The sequence below is a fragment of the Barbus barbus genome (genome assembly GCF_936440315.1).
Source record: "Barbus barbus genome assembly, chromosome: 16".
Taxonomy (NCBI): Eukaryota; Metazoa; Chordata; class Actinopteri; order Cypriniformes; family Cyprinidae; genus Barbus; species Barbus barbus.
Genome location: NC_136744.1, coordinates 30,813,519 through 30,837,922, shown reverse-complemented (window position 1 = coordinate 30,837,922; position 24,404 = coordinate 30,813,519). Strand labels below are relative to the sequence as shown.

Sequence of the window (24,404 nt, the reverse complement as noted above, 5' to 3'; positions counted from 1 at the left end):
GAATTGTATTGTAATATCCTGTGGAATTGTTAATATATGTATAACATATATCTGTCTGTAAACCCTCTCTGTTTCGTTCTCCCTTGTTCCTTCTTGTTGAGGCATGTGTAATGTTTTTTGTTATATAATGGGATATGGCACTGTACATGCTACTTGTTGAAAATAAAGCATTAATAAAAATAAAAATAAAAATCTAGTAGAGTTTGGACACGTCTCTTAGCAACGGGACGCTGAACGGAAAGCGCGCGGGTCAAACGCGTTTCAGTCCAGATTTACGATATGATTGAAACATGATATAAATATTAAGCGTTTAATATCACTAATAACATTTATACACCATCATTTGAACTAAATATAATACAGACATAGATTCAAAGTAAATACATATTTAAAAAGGTAAATGTAAATCAGCATCCATACTGTTTCTTTAACCTGTCTCTTTTTTTCAAATGTCAAACATTTTAATGTTTTTAGATATAAAATAAATAAAAATGCTGCACATGTGCTTTTTTCCCCAGTTCATCATCCCTCTAGAATAAAATCTTAATCTTATATTTTCCTTAATGTTTATACTTATGATATATGATTTAAACATGTTATAAATATTAATATCACAATTTTAACTATCTAGACAGATTAAAACTAATTTCAGATATAAACAGGTGCAAATCAGCATCTATGCATATAGGCTATTTAATTTATTCCCCAAATGTTGAATATTTTAAAAATGTTTTTAAATAATAAAATAAAACCAACTTTTATTTTTTTCTCAGTTCCTCATCCATCCCTGAAAAAAAAGATTTAATCACAGTTTTAATCTCAAATTACTCTTGGGCCCGGTTTCACAGACAGGGCTTAGACTAAACCAGGATTAGGCCATAGTTCAATTAGGACATTTAAGTAATTTTTATAAACATGCTTAGAAAAAAACATTACTGGGGCGCATCTTGAGACAAAAGAAAGTCACTGATATATTTTAAGATCAGTCAGTGCAAGTTTATTTCATTTGAAACAGCTAAAATTTACATTTTAGTCTAGGACTAGGCTTAAGCCTTGTCTGTGAAACCGGGGGTTGATGTTTGGTCTCTTATTAACTGAAGCCTAATGAGATGCAGATATTATAGACAGGGTTTGTCTCATTAAATATGCTTCAAATACTAGTGTTACGTGTTTGGTGTGTCTGAGTCAAAATCAAAGAGTATTTTAATAATCCACAGAAGGCATTTGGCACAACCAAACATAAATCCAAAATAATAGCAGACAAAGGAACATGGGAGAACACAGGCTTTAAGTGCTGAACGTAATAACGAGGAAACAGAAACAGGTGAGGAGCTAATTCAGGGCAACTAAGGAAAACTAGGTCAACAGAAGACATGGCAAAACACAACTAAAACAGATCAACATGTAACAACTAGATTAACTGTGAGATTTACAGAAGTGCATCTGAGGTGAAAGTATAAGTGCTGAAAGTTAGAATGAGCTCAGAACATCACTCTTGATTTATCCGTTTTTTAATTTTACATTGTTTCTAACAGCAATCTGAATTGAGTCAATTACAGCGAGCTCTTTTGTTCCCAGCTGGCTGTACATTGGTTTGCAGTTGCTCATCTAATGGGCTCTTTGGGGATGAAGTCTCAGTGTGAAGCGTGTTTTGTTAATTCAGTATTTCAGTGTTTGACAGGCCTCTGTTCAGCAGCTGAGAAATCAGCATCACTCCTGGAGAAGAGACTCAGAAACACTCTCTCATGTCAAACACTGAGTGGACAGAGATACAAGCAGTCAAACCGCTTCTGTTTGTTATTGCATCAGGTTTAGGGAATATTTCAGGGGTTCAGATATCAAGAGATAAAGAGAATATAGTCAGAGCTACAGTATTACACATTATTTCTACTTAAACTCTAAACTCTGTTGCCAGGTTCAGCATTCTTCTTTAACCCTGTAAAGTCTAACGAGTCAGAAAAATCTATATTTTTTTAATTAAACCATTAATTGAACCTTTAGGCAAAGTATTTGTAAAGCCCCCAATTTAATTAAATCTAACTTAACATTTTAATTTTGTCAGTTAACGGTCAATGATTGGTTAACGAGTGTTGGGAGTCGGTCAGGAAAATTAACCGAAATGAACATCTCTAGTTTTTGTCCCCATCACGCAGTCTCTGTTGATTGTGTGACCGTGACGTCTCTGTAGCGGCTCCTTATTCACCATCAGCTGATCCTGAGGAAACTGCACTGACCCATAAATACTGAGTCCTACAATAAAACACACAGACAGTCAGATATGAGTCTGAGACATTACTGCTGTCACATCACATCAGCAGATCCAGCTCAGAAAACACACAGTATATTCATATTACAGCCAGAGATATGAATGAACAACTGATCAGAGATTAATAACAGTACATGATCAACAACTACTATCACTTAGAGACTCTGTAAGAGATTAAAATATTAATTTATTCATAAATCAGTCACATCACAGAATTAAACACACTTTAAAGTACAGAGACTAAAGTGGAGCTGAATGATTATCTTATATTATCACACACACAGGAGGTCTGTTACTCAATTTAGAAACTTTAAATAAACAAACACTCACAAAAGTGCAATGTCTCCAGTTTATAATGTGGATCCTTCTTCAGATCAGAGAGTAACTTCCTACTAGAATCTCGTAGATTAATCCTAAACAGATCCAGTTCTCTCAGGTGTGAGGGGTTTGATCTCAGAGCTGAAGCCAGAGAAGCACAACCTTCATCTGTGATGTCACAATCATACAACCTGTAGAGAACAATGACAGAATGTGAATTGTAGTTGAAGTGTGTGTAGTTTGTTATTGAGCAGGAGAGGAGATATAACGACAAGCATTGCCACATACTGCTGCTGATAGAATGAGATTTATGCATGTTGATGCTCAATGCTGCTGTTTGAAACTGTCATGTGCTTCAGGGCTGAATAGACACACAGAGCTGAATGTGAGATATTGTTTCATAGTGATATAAGGACGGATCTGTCTGGAGAAACAGTCACTTGCTCCTCTAATAAACACCCACGTGTTCCCCATTACATCTCATTTATTAACTCTTGTGATCAAACACTTGATCATTGTGTCATGTTTGGTCTCATCTGGCAGCTTAAAACTGAATAGAAATGTGTTGAACTCAATAGAGATTCTCAAGGTCTTACAAAGTAGACCTCTTGCCTACACATGCACTGAGATCATGTTAATGAGCTTTTCTTCTGGCTCATCGCCTGTTTACCTCCAGCTTTATTTTCTTTGGTGTTTATATTCCACTTTGATGAACTTTCTTTTCTTAAATAATATTTTTCTCAGTATACGAGACAGTGATGGGCAAGAGGCTGGATTAACACACAGGTGTACAGGACACTAGAGCAGAGGGGGACCCAGCTGAAACACCGCTCTCCCTGGGACACAATTTTAACCGAGGAGAGCCTTTAAATCGGTCCGCATCAGAATCCAGTCCTGTGCTTCAGCTGTGTTTAATTGAGGTTGGAGCTAAACTCTGCAGGACTGTGGCCCTCCAGGACTGAGGTTATCCATCCCTGATATTAGAGGAACATGAAACTGCTGATAGAGCAGCAAATAAAACAAATAAATAAATAAAAAATTCTGCTTGTGGTTTTACAGGTGTTGATGGTCTTTCCTTTTATCAATGATAATGCTAAACGCTGAAGTGATTATAACTTTCATTCACTCATTGATCACTGTAGTACTGAGTTAAAACTAAACACATTCAGACTCTTGTCTGTTCAAATCTAAACCTCTGAGATATTCATCCTGCAGTAAGTCACAGAGACTCTGGATTACTATTTGACATGTTATCTGAAAATTCATTATTTATCAAACTATCATAAGCAAAGCATGTGATGTAATGGAAACAAATGAAAGTAACTTTCTGCTGAAATTTAACGTTTACTGAACATTGCTGATTTTATTCTTAAAATTGACATTAAAGGATCAGGGATGCAAACACATCATGGGTGAAAAAGGTGACAGACATTTTTTAATTCATTGTTTGTCAAAAACCTTTTTTTTTTTTTTTTTAAATACATTATTTTAAAGCCTTTACTATTTTTTAACTCGACAATTGTGCTGTTAATTTCACTTTAAAGATTCACTTTTCATTCATGGAGATGACATGAAAAAATGTGCCAAAAATCCTGGAGGAAAACAAAGACTTAAGATGACAATTACATAAATGTACCATTATATCCAGTAGATGGAAGCAGAGGATCACTCATTAGCTCAGTTGCCATTTCCACTCCTTAGTTTTGACTTCTTGCTTTTGGATTTATTATAAAATGACTATTATAACAAATTTTAATACTGTGTTTAAGTAGTATAGCAAGTACAATTAAATAATAATGCATTTAATATTTTGAAATATTTAATTTAAAATCTTATTTAAACATTGTCTTAAAAAGGACACATCAAAAAGAGTGTTTTAAGTTATCTTTAACTGTCCTTAATATATTCAGCCAACACAGACTTGTTACTGCTGTAGTTATGTTACTCAGTATCACTTAATGCACAGGTCTATTTTTGACATCAGTTTGTCAGATAGTTGGTTCTATCCGCTGCTACAGTTATCACTGTCAATCATAGCAATGACTGGCGCAACAATTTAGTGGATTCACGCGTTTGTCACTATTATAATAATAATAGGCTACTGATTAAAAAGAATGGGTTGAATGTTGAACACTCATTATTATATAACAACTATGATAACTGCTGAGAATTCAAATGAGGTCACATGACATAGTTATCCATGGGTGGAGCTCAGTCTTCTCAGGTGCACTGAATGAATATTTGGCTACCTTTGTTTGATGTGTGTTTGTACCACTGAAGCAGTCTTTCCCTTTCCTACTCTCATGGAGAGAGATTTTCTGTAGAGTTGATGTGTTCCTGACTTAGTAAGTTTATTCCTTTTGAATTTTTGTAATGTTAATTTCTAAAGTCATGTTGTAGCAAAAAAAAAAAAAAAAAAAAAAAAAAATGATGTGCTCCAAATGATGACCAGTGGGAAGAATGAGTCTAGAGTCCTGTGAGGACAAAGACATGTGACTATCAGAGAGATCTTACCTCAGTTTCTCCAGTTTACAGTGAGGATCCTGTAGCACATCAGAAAGCAGCTTCACTGAATCTCCTAGTTTATTCCCAGACAGATCCAGTTCTCTCAGGTGTGAGGGGTTTGATCTCAGAGCTGAAGCCAGAGCAGCACAACCTTCATCTGTGATGCCACAATATCTCAACCTGTAGAGAACAATGACACACTCTTCACTCTTTCAGATCAGATCAGTTTAGCTGTGAATCCATTATTAAAGAGAAAGCACAAACTTAAAGCATGAATTAGTGTTTGATGGATCATTGGACTGAGGTCTAAAATGTCACAGAACACAATCATAATCATAAAACATTTAACATACAGTATATTAAGACACTTATGGTGAAAATCTTTTAACATTTTTAATAGTCCCTGCTACAACCCTTTCCTCATCATCACTGTTTAGACAAACCTCCATGTTTTGCCCATCAGTTGATGTATTATCCTCTTTGTTCCTTTTAGGGCAAGTCCGAATCAGATGACCTACCCCACCACAATTAAAGCACTTCATCTTATCCGTTGTGGCATAGAGAACATAATCAAAGTTGTCAACCTTAATGTTAAAAGTCAAGTCAAGTTCTTCGCTATCTTTCAAAATCATGTAGGCAAATCTTCTAAAAGAGACTACATGTTTTAACAGTGGTGAAGCAGTACCAATGAGGATTTTCTTGATCGGTGAAACCAGCTTTCCATAGCGGGAAAGGATCTTAACCAGTGTATCATCAGAAACAAAAGGTGGAATATTAGACAAAGTTACTTTTTTTGAGGGTGTTGAAAGCGGAAGAACAGGTGTGAAGAGATTAACAACAATACCCTTTTCCACTAGTTCGTTTGCTTTTTCGACTGACTTCAAAAAAACCACAACAACACTATTCATTTTAGATGCCGACAAAATACTGTCGTGACCAACAACTTCTCCCATTGCCAAACAACTATCTTCAACACTCACCGCAGCCGCCATTTTGACACCGTGACGACGCGTGAGATTCTTTAGAACACCAACTCGTGAGTCCGCCATGTCCACGCAAGGGGAAAACCCCCACGCGACCCCCCCAAAAAAACGAACTAAACAATAAACAAGAAAAAAAAGAAAAAAAAGAGAGAGAAAAAAAGAAAACTCACTCAGAAAAACACGCTCCACACTCACAACGCTCCAAACGCTCACGCTCACACTCACACCGGAAATGAGAGAGAGAGAGCGAGAGAGAGAGAGAGAGAGAGAGAGAGAGAGAGGAATCCATAAATTCAAACAATTTCTGGGACAACTGGAATTACCTGCATAAAAAACATCATGAACAAGCAGCCATACAAAACAGAGACACCTGGAAAAATCACTTTAAACAACTTTATAGTGAAATTATAATGACCCCAGAACAAACCCAAAAATATGAAAAAATGATTCATATGGAACATACAATTGGTAAATATCAAAACCCATTAGACTACCCCATTACAGAAAATGAACTGATTGATCAAATCCAGGCCCTAAAAAACAAAAAAGCAAGTGGTCCAGATGGCATCCTCAACGAAATGCTCAAGAAAACAGAGCACAAATTAAGATCGGCTCTACTAAAACTGTTCAACTTGGTTCTGAGTGTTAGTCATTTCCCTGAAAGTTGGAACCGAGGACTCATAACGCCCATATTCAAGAGTGGAGACAAATCAGACCCAAACAATTACAGAGGCATCTGTGTGAGCAGTAATCTGGGGAAGCTGTTCTGCAAGATCATCAACACAAGACTTGTACACTTCCTTACAGAGCACAATGTCCTCAGCAAAAGCCAGATTGGATTCTTACCAAATTATAGAACAACAGACCACATCTTCACCCTACACACCCTGATCGACAAATACATTAACCAAAACAAAACCAAAATATTTGCTTGCTTTGTAGATTTCCAAAAGGCCTTTGATTCAATTTGGCATGAAGGTCTGCTGTCAAAACTTCTAGAATCAGGTATTGGGGGTAAAACATACAATATTATAAAAACAATGTATTCAAACAATCAATGCGCAATTAAAATTGGAAATAAACGAACAGAGTTCTTCACTCAAGGGCGGGGTGTGAGGCAGGGCTGTCCACTATCACCGACCCTCTTCAATATCTACATTAATGAATTGGCGAAACTCCTGGAACAATCAGCAGCACCTGGCCTCACACTACATGACTCCAACATTAAGTTCTTGCTGTTTGCAGATGATCTGGTTCTGCTGTCTCCAACAGAAGAGGGTCTACAGCAGAACCTGGACATCCTGCACAAGTTCTGTCAGACCTGGGCCCTGACTATTAATCCTAACAAAACCAAAGTACTAACATTTCAGAAAATACTTCAGGGAAAGAGACACAATTTCACCCTTGGTACGAGCAATATTGAACATGCCACAAACTACACATACCTCGGGCTGAAGATAAATGCAACTGGTAAACTAAATTTGGCTGTGAATGAACTGAAAGAGAAAGTAAGAAGGGCCTTTTACGCCATCAAAAAATCTATCCAAATTCAAATACCAATTAGAATCTGGCTCAAAATATTCCAATCAGTCATAGAACCTATTACATTATATGGCAGTGAAGTGTGGGGTCCTCTCCTAAATCACCAATTTGAAAAATGGGACAAAACTCCGCTTGAAGCCCTGCATGCTGAGTTCTGTAAGAGCATCCTCGGAGTACAGAGGAGCACACCCAACAACGCATGCAGGGCAGAATTAGGCCAATACCCTCTACTAATGCACATTGAGAAACGAGCCATCAAATTTTGGAAACACTTAAAAATGAGCGACCCCAACTCTTATCATTTTAAAGCCCTTAAAAACCATGAAGTGAACCCTGAAAAAAGTCCCCTGATTCAGATGGTCCTGAAGCTGCAAACACAGACTAACATGACTAACATCCAGCAGCAGGACACTGAAATAATCATCCACAAACTTTGGCCCAACCAAATTATAAAAGAACAAAAAGAAAATTATCTAACCTATTGGAAAGAAACAACAGAAAAACAAAGTAAACTTGAATGTTATTTGGCCCTAAATAGAGATTACATAACTGCAGAATATCTGAGTACAGTGAAAGACTGTAAACTAAGAAGACAGATGACGAGGTACAGACTGAGCGGTCATACTCTGACTATAGAGACGGGCAGATATCGACAGCACTGGCTGCCCAGAGAGAGCCGCATCTGTCCATACTGTACTCATGGAGAAGTGGAGACAGAGCAACACTTCCTCACCAGCTGTCCTAACTATCAACACATTAGAGAGGCATTTTATCCCAAATTTGAAACACTTTACCCTGACTTCAAAATGTTAAACAAGAAAACACAACTTCAGTATTTATTAGGTGAAAAACAAGATTGTATCTCACTAGCAGCAAGATACATTGATGCCTGTCACAAAAAGAGGGAGGAGTCAACAAATCAGTGATGCGCCCACACACAAACACACACACTCACACACACACACACACAAACACACACTTTTAAACTGTTCACGGAATTCTAGAATTGATTTGTTCTATTTTGTTTAATTATATATTGTGGCGGGAGGAGCCAACGACAGACACAGTGGGCGTGACGTCAAGCCTCGGAGAGGTTTTTATTAAACAAAATATTAAACTAAAGTGTCCAAAGGGGGAAAAGTGTCCAAAATAAACAGGGATCTGGTGTCCTCGTCGTGCTGCGGGGCTGTGTAGGAGGGCAGTGTTCAGGAGGGAAGGGTCCAGGGAAGGGGCGGAGTCCGGTGGCCGCACGCGCTCCCCTCTCGGGGCCGGGAGCGAGTGGCGGCGGCGTCTCTTGCGCGGCTTCGTCCATCTTCGGGCATCCCGGCGCTTCTGGGGGATTCGGCGGCCCGGCATCCTGGCCCGTCAGCCGCCTAACGGGTGCGGCAGTCCTCCTCGACGCTCCCTTCCTGGACCCACGAGGACACCAGCGTGCATGCACGGGGGAGAGACCGGTCTCCCGAGGAGAGGCGCGTTCGGCATTTAACGGCGGCGGTGATGAGGCTCTATTCACGTCAGGTGCGCCTCATCACACGCCGCCAGCCCTGGCTGTTTCAGCGCCCCTCCTCTCTCACACACCCACTCCTGTCGGGAGCCTGGTGAAGGGCGGCGAATATGGGACGGGGTGGTGATGATGGACAGGGGGGAGGCAGCCGACTCGTCACAATATACACATGCATGTACTTTTTTTTTTTTTTTTTTTTTATATACATACTTGTTCTATATTTAATGTAAACACTATGCTTTGGCAATACATTGTAACAATTGTCATGCCAATAAAGCACATATTGAATTGAATTGAATTGAATTGAATTTAATTGAATTGAGAGACAGAGAGAGACAGAAAGAGAGAGAGAGAGAGAGAGAGTTTATCGGCAGATAAACATCTGTTCACACATTTACCCCAAGATCTCTTCAGTACTCTACCTAGAAGAAATAACCAGGATACTGGAGTCAATAGGCATGGGAAAGAGGTAGCCCACCTTTGTCAAACTTTAGGTCAGCCAGATCAATCTTTGCATTAAAGGTGAAAACATCAAATCAAGAGAGATCCAGAAAAAGCCAATTCATCTACATAAGCTCAAAACACCATATAGATGGACTTGTAATGCTGCTGAAACATATATTAAAGTATTGAAGTCAAATGAAATAGTCAATTCCATAGCACTGTTTAACAATTCAACATATGATAATAATTGGAAAGGAATAAATGTAGCAATTAAACATATTAATGATATTTTTGAAAATATAGCAAAAAAGGCTCATTTAAATAAAACTACCACATATAAACACAAAAATAGAGCTAAACAAAAACCTTCTGAAAAGTGGTTTGACCGTGATTGTGAAATAATAAGACAAGCGCTACGATTAATTTCAAATCAAAAACACAAAGATCCAGTCAACTCAGAACTACGCTTAAAGCACTCAGAACTTCTGAAACAATACAAAAACACACTGAGACAGAAGAAATTAGATTATTATAACAACACACTTCAGAAGATGGACAACACAATTGATCAGGGTCAGTTCTGGAGCACTTGGAACAGTCTGAACAATACAAAGCCACAAGAACTAGCCATACAAGATGGTCAAATTTGGAAAGATTATTTTGAGAAGCTCTATACACATCAAACTGACTCTCTGAATAATCCCAACCAGTTAAAAGCCCTTGAAAAACTGAACGCTCTTGAATCATGTATCAAAAACAACCAAAATCCACTTGATTATCCAATAACACAACAATAACTTAGTGGAAAACTGAAATCCCTCAAATGTAAGAAATCCTGTGGCCCTGACAACATAAACAATGAGATGCTTAAACACATCTCTCCTGAACTTCAGATTGCATTACTCAAACTCTTCAATCTGACTCTGAGTTCAGGCGTTTCTCCTGAGGTCTGGAACACAGGACTCATTTCTCCTACCTTTAAAAGTGGAGACAAAACAGATCCTAATAACTACAGAGGGATATGTGTAACCAGAAATTTGGCAAAAGTATTTTGCTCTATAATCAACTCTCGGATTTCATCTTTCTTAAAGCAGCACAATGTCATCAGCAAATCTCAAATTTGCTTCGTCCCTAAACATCGAACCACTGATCATATTCACACACTACACACATTAATAAATCAACATGTTCACCTAAAGAAAGAGGGAAAAATATTTGCATCCTTCATAGATTTTAAGAAGGCTTTTGACTCCATTTGGCATAATGGATTGTTTTATAAAATCATTCAAAGTGGCATAGGGGGTAAAATTTATGACTTAATTAAAAACATGTATAACCAAAATAAATGTGCAGTAAAAATTGGACAGCAAAGGACAGACTATTTTTCTCAACAGCGAGGAGTGAGACAGGGCTGCTGCCTCAGCCCCACTTTATTCAACATATATATCAATGAATTGGCAGATCTACTGGACCAATCAGACAGTCCAGGACTACAATTATTCGACACAGAAGTCAAATATTTACTGTATGCAGACGACTTGCTAATTCTATCTAAAACACCAGAAGGTCTCCAGAACAACCTTGACATTTTAACTAAATACTGCCTTGATTGGAACTTAGAAATCAACATCCAAAAAACTAAGATAATGATATTTCAGAAAAACCCAGAAATCTAGAACATAAACATATATTTACTTTAAACAACACCACACTTCAGCATGCTTTACTATATAATTATCTTGGTCTGGTTTTAACTCCCACTGGAAATTTCAATTTGGCAATAAAAACATTACTTGTAAAAGCCCGCAGGGCACTGCATGCCATACGAACAAAATTATTCAAAATAGACATCCCCATCAGAATCTGGACAAAGATTTCCGATAGTGTCATACTGCCTATTGCCCTGTATGGAAGCGAGATCTGGGGCCCAACGAGTAACTACAGCCATAAAGATTGGCACAAACACCCTTTAGAAGCTCTGCATGTAGAGTTCTGCAGAAGCATCCTTCGTGTGCACAGAAACACACCTAATAACGCCTGCAGAGCGGAGTTAGGCCGTCTCCCCCTAAATCTAATAATTAAAAAAAGAGTTTTGGATCCACTTAAACTCTAGTTCTGAAGATTCTCTTCATTTTAAAGCACTACAAACACAAAAAATGAGTGCCGAAAAAAGTAATCTTTGTGTACTGGTGTCAGATCTGACTAACAAAGCACTCAATATCACCAACCCTGAAAAACCTGGAAGAATCAAAGAAATGATGAATGAAGAGAAGGAGACATACATACAGCACTGGAAAGAACAAACCAAAGACCAAAGTGGTCTCCAATGCTATCTGAAACTCAACAGAGAGTACAGTCTGGCTGATTATCTGATCTCAGTCAGGAATATAACTCACAGACATTTACTGATGAAGTACAGACTGAGTGACCACCAGCTGGCCATAGAAAGAGGACCACATAGAAAGACGTGGTTACCTAAAGAAGAGCGAATCTGTAACGAATGTAGATCTGGATCAGTTGAGACGGAGGAACACTTCCTCCTCCACTGTGACAAATACACGTCCTTAAGAGACGCACTGTACAGTCAAATACAGCAGATTATTCCTGAGTTCCAGTCACTTCATGAAAATGAAAAATTAAGAATATTACTCGCTGAAGGACCTGCTTCCTCTTTGGTAGCACAACATATTTATAAATGCCACAAACTAAGAAGTAAAGAGTGAACACATCTGCATTAGTAGTACCATTAATGTTTATATAAATATATATATGGATGTATTTTACATTTGTTTTGTTTTGTTTTGTTTATTTATGGATATATATGATATATTTTTGTTTTTATTCTGCTATGTACAATGCTTTGGCAATATGTATCTAAGTATGTCATGCCAATAAAGCAATATGAACTGAATTGAATTGAATTGGGGTTATGCGCAACAGACTTCCGTATTCTGCTAACCTGGTCTCGTTGCTTCCGGTTCACGCATTTTGCATATGCCTCGTTAAATATGAAGCTGTTTTACTCAAGATGCCTTCAAAGTAGACACTGAAGATAATCATAACTAATGTCTATCACATATGTGGGTTGATTAATAAATGTTTTTTTATTTTTATTATTTTCACTAACATTTATATATAAGTCGAATAAAATGTCAATAATAAAAACAGCTAGCTAATTTAACTGATTACCTTAAAAGTCCATTGATATCGGTATTATTTAATACTGTTATTAATGCACTCTCCGAGAAGCGGAAGCGATGAGACCTGTTTTCCGGGTTTCATCATGTGACGTTCAACATTTACTGTATTGAATTGACAGAGAGAGAGAGAGAGAGAGATCTACAAAATCTAGAAGAATACCACATACAGACACAAACGTTCATGAAGAGAACTCAGAAAATACAGTATTTATGCTTTTAAAACCAAATAATCAACGCAGAGGATCAGAGCATCAAACTTCTAGCAGCAGGCCTGCTGGAAAACTGGAGGGAAGGTTAAAACAAGAGAAGATCCACTTATTCACAGAGGGAGAAGCAGTGAGTACAAACAAAACTCCACTGGAAACCTTTTTTCTTTTTTTTTGGGCTTGTTTTTTCCAAATATAAGGGCATAAAATTTATAATTTTTGTATTTTTATAAGCTAAAATGCTATAAAGCTAAAGCTATGGCTAGCCCACACTCTGGCATTCCTCAATGTATCAATTCAAATGAGCCAGAGAAAATCAGCCAATCAGAGCAGCAGCTGCCATCACCCCACTGCCATATGCAGATGAGCTCCCCACTCACCACCATACAGTATCCCTCTGAGATCAGAACTGACTCTGCAAGGAAAAACTACAAACAGAAACTTCTTTCTAACAATCCAGAGACTCTATTTGCAGATCTATTCAAAACTGCAGAAATCTGCAACCTCATTTTCTTCTCTGATCACTCCAGTGCCTGGCATAAAGCCATCATCAAACATTACCCCTCTGTAAAAAAAGAAGGCATCTGTAATGGATGGAAAGTCAAAATCAGAGAACCACAAGACCCCGATAGCACTATGATAACTGTGAATATCTACAAAAACGTAACAGTCATGGTACAGGGGAACCTGAATTTATTCCAGGCTGACTACAGAGCAATAGCTGAAACTGTGAAACACGAGAAAGCTTTGCTATCTGAGAGTCTGTCATCAGAACAGAATCCACAGAACAGCAGCTCAGATCTCAGGCCCACTCCTGCAGAAACGGCTAAAACTGAGAACATCCCATCCTCCCTGCTCAAATCCATCCCTATACTTCAGGAGCACTTCATGAAGCTGGAGATGGAGATGGTGCAGCTCAGAGAAACGGTGCTCAAACAGCAGCAGTCACACACATGTGCAGCTCATACAACTCCAGCAGAACACAGAGCACCAAACACAGAGACTGACAGCCCTCACCCAGCAGATGAGAACGCTTCAGACGGAGAAGGACAGCTATCAGTGTGAGCTGACCGCACTGAGACTCCAGCTACAGGACAGAGAAAAGTCCACACTAGAGATGAGGCAGCAGCTGCGAGAAATACAGGAGCAGAGAGAGCAGCAGAACAGCGAGATCCAGGCCCTGAAAGAACAGATGAGAGAGATACAGGAGGAGAGAGAGCAGAGAAAGCAGCAGAAAAGCGAGATCCAGGCCCTGAAAGAGCAGCTGAGAGAGACACAGGAGGAGAGAGAGCAGCAGAACAGCGAGATCCAGGCCCTGAAAGAGCAGATGAGAGAGATACAGGAGGAGAGAGAGCAGAGAGAGCAGCAGAACAGCGAGATCCAGGCCCTGAAAGAGCAGCTGAGAGAACTCCTCCTGGCCAGAGAAGAACCAGCACAGACCCACAGAGCTCAAACATTGCCCTCCACCCCAAAGTCACCTAACACAGGGAGTCAACACCCACCCCTCAGCGCAGACTCAGAGAGACCCGACCCAGACAGCTCACAGCCATCACAGCGCCCCTGTCAGGCTCCCCAGCACAACAGCATCAGCCCTCGTCTCACAACAGCCCAGCACAAACCAGCACAGAGGAACCTGAAGTAGCTCTACTCATCGATTCAAACGGCAAATTCATTGATATAAAGAAATTTTTCCCCTGACACAGAGCTGTTAAATTCTGGTGTCCCACCACCGACAAAGCCCTGGAGCTCCTGACAGAATCCCAGCTAGGCCGACACAGCCACATCATAATCCACACGGGCACCAACGACCTGCGGAGCCAACAGGACCGAGTGTCTGACTCGCACAGAGCCGTCGTGGAAAAAGCTCGAGAAACCTTCCCCAACTCAAAAATCACCCTGTCCACTCTACTCCAGAGGAAAGATTTCCATCCCAAAACAATTAATAAAATAAACTCTAGTATCTCCAGACACTGTGCCCTCCTGCCCAACGTACACTTGGCCCACCATCCAGACCTGGACACTGACTGCCTATATGACCACATCCACCTTTATAAGAACCTGGTACATATTTTTGCAAAGAAACTCAAAGATGTCGCTCTAAACAGGACCAACCAGACAAGTAGAACCAGCTTTAACCCAGCCAACCCAACGAGACACACTTCAGGAAACTACATCCCAGCCAACACCTCATCTAGAGCCCCGACCGGAGCACCGCCCAGACCTTCAGCGCCCAGAGCTTCAGCGCCCAGGCGTCCACAGAGAGCTTCAGCGCCCAGAGCGGATCCGTACGGACAGAGACTGTCCTATAACAGCCCCAACGCTCCAGCGGCTGAAGCCCGTCCACAGCAGAGCCCGACCCAGCCAGACAGACCGAGCTACGCCCAAGCTGTCAGCGGAGGAGCGAGCCGAGCTAACGCTGAACTCCATGACATCCAACACATGCTGAGTATCATCTGCTCTCACTTACTCACACACAGTGGTAAAAAAATAAATAAATAATTAAATATACCATTTACCAAGCCACATTGTTAGTGTAAGTGTACATGTAATTTAAAATGGATTTGTTGATGTTTTTGAGTTCATACCATAACATTACTTCCATCATTCATTATTTTCTTTTACTCTATTGTATTTTTGTATCATTCTCTTTTCTCAAAATGGCAAACAAACCATACCAATTATTTTAAAAGTTTGTGATGAAATCACTTAGTTTTTCTACATAGAATATTCAAGGTCTAAACTCTTCAGTCTTTGGCCTAAAAAGTAGAAATTGTGACTTTATGAAAGAACTTGAAGACATAGATGTCATCATCTTACAGGAGACCTGGTGTAGAGGAGATGTGTTCACTGGCTGTCCCTCAGGATACAGAGAGATAATATCACCATCAGTCAAACTCACATCAGTCACACAGGGGAGAGACTCGGGAGGGATGATCATCTAGATTAAATCTGAACTGGCCATAGAATTAGTTAAAAGAGATCAATACCACCTGTGGCTGAAAATACAAAAAGGAATAATATCAGCATCTCAGCCTGTTTTCCTTTATGCCATATATATACCCCCCCTCGAGTCTCCGTATTTCCAAGAGGAATCCTTTCAAAACATTGAACAAGAAATCAGCCATTTCCAGGCCCAGGGAAACGTGCTGCTTATGGGTGATTTAAACGCTAGAACCGGAGAAGAATTAGATTTCTTAGAATCACATGGTACCAGATTCATCACTGGCAATAACGACTTGTACCCTTCTTACCCAGCCAGAGAAAACTGTGATCAGACAGTGAACGCTCACGGATGGCAGCTGCTGCAGCTCTGCCGAGGACTGGCTCTGTACATCGTCAACGGAAGACTGTGAGGAGACTCGCTCGGCCGATACACCTACAGCTCAGCTCTCGGTAACAGCACTGTAGATTATACCATCACAGATCTCCACCTTTCCTCTTTGAGAGCATTCACAGTCAAACCCCTGAAACCTTTCTCAGACCACAGCCAAATCACACTCTATATAAAGCAATCTGAAACATCCCCCACACCAATTAGGACACTATATCAAATTATCAAAATTATGTCATTCAAATGGACAGAAAACAGCGCCACAAATTACATCAATGCTGTTGAATCTCCAGAAATACAGTCCCTCTTACACTCATTCCAAACACAGGCATACCCTAAAAATCAATTCGGCATCAATCAGGAAGTACAAGATCTAAACAACATATTATACAAAACAGCACAAAAGAGTCATTTGACCATTGTTAAACCAAATAATTTTTTTTTAGATACTGACAAATGGTTTGATCTGGACTGTAAGACTCTGAGAAAAAACCTCAGAAATCTATCAAATCAAAAACACCGACAACCAGATAATCCGGACCTCCGCCTTCATTACTGTGAGGCACTAAAACAATATAAAGCCACACTCCGGCGGAAAAAAGCACAGTTTTTGCAAAACCAGTTTGAAGAAATTGAAAAATCTATAAATTCACACAAATTTTGGAATACATGGAAATTATTATACAAACCAAATCAAGAAATTCTGACCATCCAAGATGGGTAGATGTGGAAAACTCATTTCCAAGAATTATATAGCCCAACCCAAATTCTAAATTCGAATCAAAATGAAATAATTAATAAACAATTAGATAATTAATTAACAATTTAGAAAGATCGATTAAAGCAAATCAAAACCACTTAGATTTCCCCATAACAATGAAAGAATTGGAAGATAAATTACGGGTCCTTGAGCCGAAGAAAGCCTGTGGTGTCGACAGCATCCTGAACGAGATGCTGAAACACACAGAGCAAAGCTTCAAACTGGCCATGCTAAAACTCTTCAATGATGTTCTGTGTGCCGGGTTCTTCCCTGATATCTGGAACAAGGGCCTCATCAGCCCCATTCACAAGAACGGAGATAAACTAGACCCCAACAACTACCGAGGCATCTGTGTGAACAGTAACCTGGGGAAGGTGTTCTGTAGCATCTTAAACACCAGACTGTTACACTTCCTTACGAAGCACAATGCCTTGAGTAAATGCCAAACTGGCTTTCTTACAAAATGTCGCATATCCGATCACATTTTTACATTACCAACACTAATTGACAAATATGTACATCAAAACAAAGGAAAAATTTTTGCTTGTTTAGTTGATTTCAAGAAAGCATTAGATTCAATCTGGCATGAAGCATTATACCTAAAACTTATTGACAGTGGAATAGGGGGAAAATTCTATGATTTGATCAAATCAATGTACACAGCCAGCCATTGTGCGGTTAAAATTGGAAACCAAAGAACCGAATTCTTCCCCCAGGGGCGTGGAGTGAGACAGGGATGCAGTTTAAGCCCCACCCTCTTCAACATTTACATCAACCAATTGGCCAACATATTAGAACACACTCCCTTTCAAGATCTCACTCTACACGACACAGAGATAAAGTGTCTTCTCTACGCAGATGACCTGGTCCTCCTGTCGCCCACTGAAGAGGGGCTTCAGGACAGCCTGAATCTGCTGGAGGATTACTGTCAGACCTGGGCCCTGACGGTCAACCTCCAAAAAACTAGAGTAATGATGTTCCAGAAACGCTCCAGATCTCAGGGACCAACACACACATTCACACTATCACACAGAACCATTGAAACCACAAAAACATACACTTACCTCGGCCTGAAAATAACTCCAACCGGTAACTTTGCTTTGGCTGTGAATGAACTCAAAGAGAAAGCTCAAAGGGCTTTCTATGCCATAAAAAGATCCATTAAAATCGACATCCCAATCCAAATCTGGCTCAAACTTTTCAAATCTATAATTGAAACAATTGTTTTATATGGCAGTGAAGTGTGGGGTCCTTCTATAAAATTTGACTTCTTAAATTGGGAAAAACACCCGATCGAAACTCTACATTTAGATTTCTGTAAAAGAATACTCAAAGTCCAAAGAAAAACGTCTCGGGTTACGTATGTAACCCTGGTTCCCTGATGGGAACGAGACGTTGCGTCGAACGCTACGGGTAACGCCCACAGCGTGACCGCGCTCTGAATCAAAGTGTAACGTGTCCAATGGAAGGGCGAGACGTCATAGGCGGGTGACGTCACTGACCGGAAAGCATGTAAGCACGTGCGGTGGAGCCGGCGTTTGCTTCCAGGAATGAAGCAACCGCCCGCAGGGATACAGGAAGTATGGCTTCGAGACGCAGCGTCTCGTTCCCTTCAGGGAACCAGGGTTACATACGTAACCCGAGACGTTCCCTTCCTGGAACTCAAGCTGCGTCGAACGCTACGGGGAACGAGATGCCAACGCCACCAGACTTCCAAATACCTGCCCTGTGTGTATCACTAGGAGCACAACGAGGGCGAGAGAACAGAAGAGCCGGGAGTGGCCGTAAGATCAAGACCGTAGAACCGAACAAAGGTGAGGGGCGTGGACCAACCCGCAGCATTGCAGATATCCTGCATCGAAACCCCTGCCAGAAAGGCCTTGGAGGCCGCCATACTCCTAGTTGAATGGGCCTTAAGCCCCAGAGGTGAAGGGATGCCTGAAGATTCATAGGCCAAGGAAATAGTATCCACAATGCACCTGCTAAGAGTCTGCCTAGAAGCAGGCAGACCCCGCTTAGGAGGACCAAAGCAAACTAGCAATTGGTCCGTCCTTCTCCACAGCAACTCTGTGGACGTATGCGTCCAGTGCTCGCACTGGACACACACAGTTATGCTTCCGCTGGTCAGGCTCCCGAAAGGGAGGAGGACTGAGGGCCTGCAGCACGACAGGCTGTGGTATAGAAGAGGGGATCTAGGAAATAACCCACTCGAGCACGGCCAACATTTCCAAACAATTGATATGCCACGTTAGATGGCGACCGCTCCACAGACCGCGGGCAGGGTGGCCACTCATGACCGCTCCCCAACCGGTGAGGGATGCGTCCGTCGCTAGCATTACGCGGCGACAAGAGGCTCCCAGCACCGGGCCCTGAGACAAGAACCAAGCTTGGCTTCACATGTCTAAGGCACGTAGGCATCGCCGCGTGACCTTGATCATGCGAAGCGGGTTTCCCCTCGGGGAGAACCCCTTGGTCTTGAGCCACCACTGTAGGGGTCTCATGTACAGGAGGCCAAAAGTAATCGCGTTGGACGCAGCTGCCATGAGCCCCAGCAGTTTCTGAAACTGCCTGACAGTGAATGACTGGTCCTCTTTCACTCTTTCGACTCGCTCCGAGCAGGAGACATATGTGCCTGCATCGTGGACGAGTCCCACATCACGCCTAGATAAGTGGTTCTCTATACTGGAGAAATCACACTTTCTTGGCGTTCAGTCTCAACCCCTTCATGTGCGCGAGAACGACATCTCGATGCCGAGTCGCCACCTGCTCTGATCGAGCTAGAATCAACCAATCGTTGATGTAAAATGCGGGGTACGAGTGCAGGGCCAACGGGAAGAACCAATATCGGTAAGCTTTGCCCCTAAAAGCAAACCTGAGGGACTTCCCATGAGAGGGAAGGATGGAGACGTGAAATATGCGTCCTTAGATCCATCGTGACAAACCAGTCCTCGGATTTGGTCAGAGACACGACTGATGAGTGAAAGCACCCTGAACTTCAGTCACAAGACTGAGCGGTTCAACTGACGCAGATCTACCATCCTTCCTTGGAACAATGAAGTACCGGCTGTAGAACCCGGACTCTCTTCCGTGAGGAGGGACCACCTCGATGGCCTCCTTCCCCAAGAGAGTGTCTACTTCCTGTTCCATGATCAGAGCCTGCTGGGGGCCCACACACGTGGGAATCACCCCGTGGAAAGGCGGTGGCGGAGCGCCGAACTGAATACAAAAGGCCTTTCTCTACAGTACGCAGGACCCAATGAGATCCAATTGGCAGTAGTTTCCACGCTGCCTAAATGGTCTACTAAGGGAACCAGTCTCTCGAGACTGGCCTCTGATGTACCCAGAGCTGCTGGCACGGTGCCCTGAAGCGGAGGACCGGCAGGAGACGGCCGAACCAGGAGCTCTAGGGACCCCGCAGGGGTGGCGAGCCTCTCAGCTCCGCTACACTTCGGGGTGGAAGAAACTGAGAACACCGCTCGCTGGAGCCAGCTGCGCCCTGGAACTCTGGCAGGGTTGGCAGACTGCTCTCCCGAGGGCACTGGGGGAGACGGACACCCGATCTGCCCCAGAGGGGTCTGCCCTCGTAAGTCCTGGGCACAGCACCAGGACTGCCTCAGCCTCCTAATGAACGACGGTCCTCAGACCCACGTCATTCCTAGGAAGACCAAGCTGAAGAACCAGACCCTGCAAGGCAGGACCCAAAGAGACACATCGGCAGTAGTTCCCACGCTGCCCGATGGTCTCCAAAGGGAACCAGTCTCTCGAGACTGGCCTCTGGCGTGCCTAGAGCTGCTGGCTCGGTGCCCTGAAGCGGAGGACCGGCAGGAGACGGCCGAACCAGAAGCTCTAGAGACCCCCGCAGGGAACACAGTCTGGCCGTAGAGACGGGCCGCAGACAGACCTGGCTCTCTCGTGAGGACAGACTCTGCTTGCACTGCATCCTGGGAGTGACGGAGACGGAGCTGCACTTCCTCACAGAACGCACAAAATATAAAGCTATCAGAGACCAATACTACCCCAAAATTAGTAAAACATTCCCCCAATTTAACACATGTAATCCAACCCAAAAACTGAGTTTCATTCTTGGTGAAGAAGCCAAATGTTGTAATATAGCGGCAAGATTTGTAGCATCTTGTCATCTACTGAGAGACAGCCAGAGAGAAACAAACAGCCAATAAACGCACACTCACTCACAGCACAAACACACACACATTAGATCTACACACATCTATATCATCTATACAATGTTCACATTTCTAAGTTCAGTTGTTACATGATGTCTATAGTATAATCTTTTATTTATTATTATAATTCTTTATTTTATTAATACTATTTTATTAACACTATTTTATTTATGTTTTTGCTATATCTAGCCATGTGTTTATATAATAATGCCTTTATTTAGTGTAACGGTTGGTGGTTGTAGTAATCGGCGCCCACGATGATGAATAACAAAAGATATCTTTATTTAGCATCAACTCACATAAAACCATTGTAAACTTAAGATCCGACAAGGATTGGGACAAAACTGAATGCTTATAAAGAAACAGGAAACAAAGGAGCAAACTAGATAATTAATCAAACACAGGTGACAAGACTAAATGATGATTACTAATTAACTAAATCAGAACAGGAACTACCAAATAAGGTCAAAACAGAACTGAAAGGAAAACCGACATGTGACAGATATCGGGCGTCCTGGAGGCTGGCATAGGATCAGGACAGGGAGGAGAACAGGGAAGCCCAGGGCGGATCAGGGGCCTTGGGAGGCCATGGCAGGACTGGAGATTCGGGAGGCCATGGCGGGACTGGAGATTCGGGAGGCCATGGCGGGACTGGAGATTCGGGCGACCATGGCGGATCTGGGTCCTCGGGCGGCCTTGGCGGATCAGGGTCCTCGGGCGGCCTCGGCGGATCTGGATCCTTGGGCAGCCATGGCGGGTCGGGGTCCTCGGGAGACCATGGCGGATCGGGGTCCTCGGGCGGCCTTGGCGGATCGGGGTCCTTGGACGGCCATGGCGGATCGGGGTCCTCGGGAGGCCATGATGGATCTGGGTCCTTTGTGGCCTTGGCCTTTGGCCTGGCCACACAAACTGCGGCTATATGGCCCCCCCCCAAAATTTCTTTGGGAAAGTTCCCCTCCGGGGCCCACATTGGAGGAGCGGGTTCTTGGGGGCGCTCTGGAGGAGCGGACTCTTGGGGGCGCTCGGGAGGAGCGGGCACTTGAGGGCGCTCTGGAGGAGCGGGCACTTGAGGGCGCTCTGGAGGAGCGGGCTCTTGAGGGCGCTCTGGAGGAGCGGGCTCTTGAGGGCGCTCTGGAGGAGCGGGCACTTGAGGGCGCTCTGGAGGAGCGGACACTTGAGGGCGCTCTGGAGGAGCGGACACTTGAGGGCGCTCTGGAGGAGCGGGCACTTGAGGGCGCTCTGGAGGAGCGGACTCGTGGGGGCGCACGGGAGGCGCGGAGCTGGACGGAACCAGCGGAGACGAAGGAGAGCTGGACGGGACCATCGTAGATGCAGGAGGGCGCTCTTGCAGCGCGGACTTTCGAGGGCGCTCTTGCAGCGCGGACTTTAGAGGGCGCTCTTGCAGCGCGGACTTTAGAGGGCGCTCTTGCAGCGCGGACTTTAGAGGGCGCTCTTGCAGCGCGGACACTTGGGGGCGCTCTTGCAGCGCGGACACTTGGGGGCGCTCTTGCAGCGCAGACACTTGGGGGCGCTCTTGCAGCATGGACACTTGAGGGCGCACGGGAGGTGCAGGGATAGGAGGGCACAGACGAGGAGCAGGCACTGGATGGCACTGGCAAGGAGCAGGCACTGGATGGCACTGGCGAGGAGCAGGCACTGGAGGGACTGACATGCCCTCAAACTCTATCAAAATCCCTACCGGCACCTGCTTTTCCTTCCTCGGTGGTTCAGGGTGAACCGTTATAGGCGGCGGGATCCTCTCCAGCGCGGACGGCGCAACGTTCATTGCCCCTTGCGGCGGAATCCTCCTCGCCGCGGGCAGAACATTCATCGCCGTCTCAGGCGGGACGAATTTCTTTTGGGCGGTGGGTATGGGCGAGCGGCGAATGGCGACCCGTTCTCCCCAAAACGGGTGGCCTGGGTAAGCCGCGACAGGCAGCCCAACATCCCACGCAGAACGGGCAGGGGCGAGCCGCGAACGGTGGCGTGAACCCCCGCAAACGACGGGCACAAGCTCAAGCATCTTGAGCGTTGATTTCGTCTTCAGTTGGTGGTCGGATCTTCTGTAATGGTTGGTGGTTGTAGTAATCGGCGCCCACGATGATGAATAACAAAAGATATCTTTATTTAGCATCAACTCACATAAAACCATTGTAAACTTAAGATCCGACAAGGATTGGGACAAAACTGAATGCTTATAAAGAAACAGGAAACAAAGGAGCAAACTAGATAATTAATCAAACACAGGTGACAAGACTAAATGATGATTACTAATTAACTAAATCAGAACAGGAACTACCAAATAAGGTCAAAACAGAACTGAAAGGAAAACCGACATGTGACATTTAGTTTCATTATTACTATTATTTTCTTTAAGCTTTACTAAATGTTCAGGTATTCTAAATCATTTTCTATGTTGTTTTCATGCTTTGGCAATACAAAATGTATGTTTTTGTCATGCCAATAAAGCTTTCTGAATTGAATTGAATTGTGTGAGAGAGAGAGTGTGTGTGTGAGAGAGAGAGTGTGTGTATGTATGTTTTTGTCATGCCAATAAAGCTTTCTGAATTGAATTGAATTGAGAGAGAGAGAGAGAGAGAGCTTTCAACAGCGCGCTGAAACAGGTTTTACAAGGACAGAATTTACTATTGATTTCACATTTTATATAAAGTTCTCATTATAATGCTTATGTCATTAATGTTTTTGGCAGATTCGTGCTATATTTTCATCTACATTATCAAGTGATTCTTAAAATCGCCTGCGTGTTTTTGAAGCCATTAGGAAAACTATTTTAATTGAAGTATGCCTACTGTTGAACAAATATGAGGGAAAAAAAATCACTGCTACATTATTATAGGATCAGTATTTTTAAAAAAAGAAATAACTCAAATAACTCAGTCAATTTCGGGCATTGCATTTGAGCATGAAACTAAACACTGGTAATATGCAGTGCATTCAGCATGTAAATAAATGTCAATATCCCAACGCATCCTATATTAGATTAATCTGATATGTATGTAGCTAACCCAGACATCACTACATGACTTCAAAGCCAAGCTGCTCTCTCTTCTCACATCTATACTTTGAACCGCATGCTGTTGCAAGCTAAACAATCAGAGGTCAGGGTACCGCCCAAAGTGATGCTAGAACCAATCAGAATA

General features: G+C 42.6%; 1 protein-coding gene across 2 annotated transcripts in view; it reads right to left on the bottom strand.

The window, feature by feature from the left end:
• Positions 1 to 298: 298 nt before the first annotated feature.
• The window catches only part of LOC306882777 (NACHT, LRR and PYD domains-containing protein 3-like), a 41,495-nt gene continuing 17,389 nt past the window's right edge, over positions 299 to 24,404 (bottom strand). For both annotated transcript variants that reach the window (XM_079437657.1, XM_079437658.1), the window contains 3 exons: positions 5,099 to 5,269; positions 2,597 to 2,775; positions 299 to 2,250 (listed from right to left, as the gene is read on the bottom strand). In XM_079437657.1, coding sequence (XP_079293783.1) covers positions 2,249 to 2,250; positions 2,597 to 2,775; positions 5,099 to 5,269 — 352 coding nt within the window. In that variant the 3' untranslated portion in view covers positions 299 to 2,248. The remainder of the gene's footprint in view (positions 2,251 to 2,596; positions 2,776 to 5,098; positions 5,270 to 24,404) is intronic.